Genomic DNA, 4516 nt, shown 5'->3' on the forward strand with positions numbered 1-4516 from the left:
TACATCTCTGTAGAGCACCTTGGGGACAATGGGAATCTTGCTGCTTATGACCACAGCATTCACATGGCAGCTGCGGCTTACACTGAAAAGCAACTTTACGTAATAAGCTATTTTAAGTTTTCTCACTGCTGATTTTTATCCAGTCATCCAATGCCTCCTCATCACTGCTGCTTTAGAGGCACTCACCAGTTGCCAGGAAAATACAGAATATCAGTAAAAGCAGAGAAATAGCACAAGCAAGAACAAGTGTATCAGTGGCAACAATGGACTCAAAGGCTCATTTGTGAATTACAAACAATAATAAATGTCAATATCAGATACCTGCAGGTTTATTTCAACGAATTCGATTGAAGTAATATTTGTGAACAGAAAGCTCGCTGTAAGTCAAAGAAACATAAACCCACGCAGATCTGTAACAGAGCCCTTACAAAAGCGTTTCTCACACAAAACCCGCAGCCGAGCTGGGCCCAAACCGCCGCTCCCGAGGCGGAGCAGAGCGCGAGGCAGCCCATCCATTCCCGGTGTATCTTGGGAAGGGCCGCGGTGCCCCCTGGCGCTACGAGTCGGGCAGGGGCTGGCTGTGGGCGCCGCTCCGCGTCTTCAGCTGCGACTGGGCGATGTCGGCCAGGGCGCTCTGGATCTTCTCGAGCAGCACATCCCCACGGTACACGACCTCCTCCAGTCGCGCCGCTGCCTCGTGGTTCTCCTCCTCCAGCCGGTACAGGCACGCAGCCTTCAAAGCAAAACCAGGATGATGCCCAAATAGTTTTGCCTTTTAATGTATTTTTCATATATTCCTACCTCTGTATGCTACTATCACACAGTCCTAGTATTTTTCCTACAATTTCTCTTTAGAACAATAAGCTGACCCTTCTAATGCATACTTGGAACCCTGTTTAGTCTTATTCTTACAAAGAAGCCTGACCAGGATTTTTTTGTTTTGTTTTCCAACCAGAATCTGAGAACACACAAGAAATGGTACGAAAAAGTCCCTGGAACAACTCCAACAGGGTAGAATGCAGGGAAAACTACCTAATCAACTACTCTTCTAATTGGCAATATTTATTAGATATGCTAATTTGTTAAACTCATAAAATTGTAGAAATCTGATGCTGGGTGTGTCCCAATGCCCATGACCACTGGGACATCTGGAAGCTTCCAATAAAGGCCTGCTCTTTATTTTACTATTTTAACACTCTTGCAAGAGTTTCCTCTTTTGATATTAGGCAACAGGGAAAAGCAAGGATCTTCAACAGAACCCTAAAGTGACTTTGCTACTCAAGGATGCTGAGGGAACAGCTGGTACTCCCTAAAAAGAAAAAGGTTCTCTTGTTTAATAGTTGACTGCAACTAATTAATGAATTAGAGCAGAATTTGTACTGTCAACTTCACCAAAAGGGAACTCACATGGGGCAGGTAAATTGTGTTGAGCATTTGTGTAGCAGCACCTCCTTTTATCATTTAAGACAATACTCAATACCCAGAAACATACCCCAAGACAACTTTAGTATAAAAAATCAGATTTCTACTAACCAAGTATTATCTACCACTTCTCAACTAAACCTAGAGTGCATATTTGAGTGTTTCAAGCATCTTGAAAACCATTTCTTTGGTGACTATCAGAATATTTAATAAGAAAATAAAAATCAAACTGGAATACAAGTGATGGAATCCAAGCTAATTTATCTTAAAACCACACCAGACAGAAAGTACCAGAAATTTTTGTGACAGGAAGTTCTTCATTAAGACAGCAAGAAACTGTTGAAGTATCACCTCCAAGGAAAGCATGTCCCTACTGGATAACCAGCTCCTCCTTCTGGAGCACCCTGCTTTGCCCACACCAGCTGCCACTTTGGTCAGACCCTGCTCAGTGATGGAATAAACTGGAATTTGTCTGCAGCAGGCATTCTATCTTCAGCTATTAAAAATGCACTTATAGGAAATTATGTTAACAAGTCCAATTAGGATGTTCAGCAATTACTGTCACTAGAAAAGAAAATACTTGATGTAAATCCAGCCATTAGGAGTCACAAAGTAAAAAAATCTGTCAAGAATAGGAAAAAAAACCCAAAAAACAAGTTTGACTGGTTCAAAGGAAGACTCCTTGTTATTAAAAAGCGATGGAATTATTTTGTGACACAGCTGAAGAACTTAAGGACACCCTGCAAAGTCTTTAACCAGAAACAAAGTGGAAGAATAAAAGACTTCTGTAGTGTTGGTTCTGCAGCTACAAAATTAAATGTGAGAAAATATTAATTATTACACAAGGGAAAAAAAAAGAATAAAACAATGCACAAAGCATCAGTACTATCATATTTTTCTGTTAATATTTGAAAAAAAAAAAAAAGGTGAGCAGTTTCCAGTATAGTAGTGGCATTATAAAATCACTTTTTTTTTTTTTACATTTTAACAGAAAACTAAGTCTAAAATATTGTCACTGATTATAATCATATTTGGAACTAGATGCAAGTTCAGTATTTCCACTGAGCCTACAAAGTACTCACAGGCTACCCTCATGAAAAATTCAGGTTTGTACTAAAATAATTTTTCAATCACGCCATGGCTTAGAGATGAAAAAATGTGTTTAAAAAAAAGGAGGAAGTCTGCCTTCAGGAGCATTCTGCTACTGGAATTAGGAAAACTCCTACCTGCAAAGCTGCTGTGGATTCTTCACTAGGCAGGGAATCTATGAGAACATCAATATCCTTGGCAGTGCGAGCGATCAGAGCTGCGAACAGCTGGGCATACTCTGCAGAAAACACAGCACAATTCAGGCAATCGCTCAGGGAATTAGAAACAAGCACAACTCTGCTGTCACAATGCTATGCAGAAAGTGCAGCCGACATCCACTGACGACTTATCCTCCAACACTGCACCAACTAAGGGGGAATTATTTGCCGAGGCCGTATTTTGCATTCCCGAACACACTACCCCGAAACGCGTTCGCGTGCAGGAGACGCAGGGAGCCGGACTCACCTTCCGTGGGGTTCACGGGCTGATCCTTGTTTATGGCTGTCTGGATGTTGCTGAAGGAGGCCGGCGGGCCGCACTGCTGCAGCACTCCGATGGCGTTACAGAACTGGTCCGCGAGCTGCCGGCAACAATTAACATGGCCTTAATCACCCTGCCCCATCGCTACGGCCACCCCCCGGCTCACGGCTCACCCCCGCCCGCCCAGCATCCGGCCATGTGGAGGGTGCGCACCCCACACCCGCGGCCATTCCCCCGGCTGGGGGGCTGCGGGCGGGGGCCGCATCACCGCATCCCCGCGCAGGCGGCTCAGCCCGTGCCGTGCCGTGCCGCGTGGCCTCGGGCGAGCGGAGACAGCGGCCGCCTTACCGAGTTGACGGCGTCCTGCAGCTGCGTCAACCGGTCCGCCATGGCCCCGCCGCCGCCCCTGAGGCGCGGGTGCCAGTCGGGCGCGCGCGGCGCCTGGCGGCCGGGAGGAACGGTCGGACAGCGGGGAGAATCCGCTCGCAGCGCGGGTGGGCAAGCCTTGGGACGGCTGCCCGGGGCGGCGCTAGAGTCACCTCACCGTCCTTCAGAGAGTTTAAGGAAAGACAGGACTTGGCACTCAGTGCCATAGTCTGCTTGGCACGGCGGTGTTCAGTCACAGGTTGAACTTGGTCTTTTCCAACCTAAGTGATTCTGTTGCTGCCACGGCCTTTTGCTGTGCAGCAGTCGCTCTGATCCCAGCTGAAGGCCGCAGCAGCTCTCAGGTGCCCCACTACAGCCCCGATCTGAGCAGGCAAGAGCCAGGGTAGTGTTTCCCAACAAGCCAAATCAGAGACAGCATCCGGCCTCCGAGCCCAGGGGGTGGAGAATAAATGTCTTTTGTGCCAGTCGGTTTGTATCCATCTTTATCTCTGACAGCTGGGTACAATGCCGACCTTCTCCCCGGTGGACCTTAGACATCACCTCTTTCCAAACCCCTGCCATAGGCAGGGACACTTTCCACTATCCCAGGTTCCTCAGAGCAACCATCCAATCTGGCCTTGGATACTTCCAAGGATGAGGCAGCCACAGCTTCCCTGTGCCAGGGCCTCACCACCCTCACAGGGAAGAATTTCCTCTAATATTCAATCTAAACCTCAGTTTGAAGCCATTTCTGTTATCCTGTCACAACATGCCTTTAGAAATAACCACTCTGTAGCCTTGTCACTGATTCTGCGTGTGCAGCAATAATACAAATAATCCACCCAAAGTGTTTTCCCAACGGCACGGCTGGGTGAGGATTTTGTTTGCCCGCGCACGCAAGATGGGAGGAGGGGGCTCTTCACGCTCCAAAGTTAAACCCCAAGTCCCAAACTACCGGTCCGAACCCCACCGTGCATTTTTAGGAGTTTGCAGCTGTTACCGCGGCCAAGCGCTTCCTCACTTGCACTCCCACTGCCCTTCCGGCGCGGCCCTCCCGCAGGTGCTGGAGTGGGGCGGGAGCGGCTCCAGCCGGGCGGGTCCCGCCTGCAGGCCGCCCCCAGCGCCCGCCCCGCCCCGCCCCGCTCTAGCTGCCCGGCCC

The 4516-nt window shown here is 48.4% G+C and overlaps 1 protein-coding gene across 1 annotated transcript; it reads right to left on the reverse strand.

The window, feature by feature from the left end:
- Positions 1 to 313: 313 nt before the first annotated feature.
- Positions 314 to 3994, reverse strand: MED21 (mediator complex subunit 21). The gene is made up of 4 exons (XM_041397099.1): positions 3340 to 3994; positions 2977 to 3091; positions 2649 to 2749; positions 314 to 733 (listed from the first exon to the last, which is right to left on the reverse strand). Exons 1-4 carry the CDS (start codon positions 3379 to 3381, stop codon positions 557 to 559), a joined length of 435 nt encoding a protein of 144 aa, XP_041253033.1. The 5' UTR covers positions 3382 to 3994; the 3' UTR covers positions 314 to 556.
- Between the last annotated feature and the right edge of the window lie 522 nt (positions 3995 to 4516).

The sequence above is a fragment of the Onychostruthus taczanowskii genome, unplaced genomic scaffold (genome assembly GCF_017590055.1).
Source record: "Onychostruthus taczanowskii isolate IOZ18803 unplaced genomic scaffold, ASM1759005v1 scaffold136, whole genome shotgun sequence".
Lineage (NCBI taxonomy): Eukaryota > Metazoa > Chordata > Aves > Passeriformes > Passeridae > Onychostruthus > Onychostruthus taczanowskii.

Bases quoted from the DNA above. Each gene is read 5' to 3' on its own strand.
- MED21 (XM_041397099.1), bottom strand. From the start codon at position 3,381: ATGGCGGACCGGTTGACGCAGCTGCAGGACGCCGTCAACTCG. The intron at 2,750-2,976 runs GTGAGTCCGGCT...TGTTTTCTGCAG, and splicing joins GCCCGTGAACCCCACGGAAG to AGTATGCCCAGCTGTTCGCA. The intron at 734-2,648 runs GTAGGAGTTTTC...TTTGCTTTGAAG, and splicing joins AATCCACAGCAGCTTTGCAG to GCTGCGTGCCTGTACCGGCT.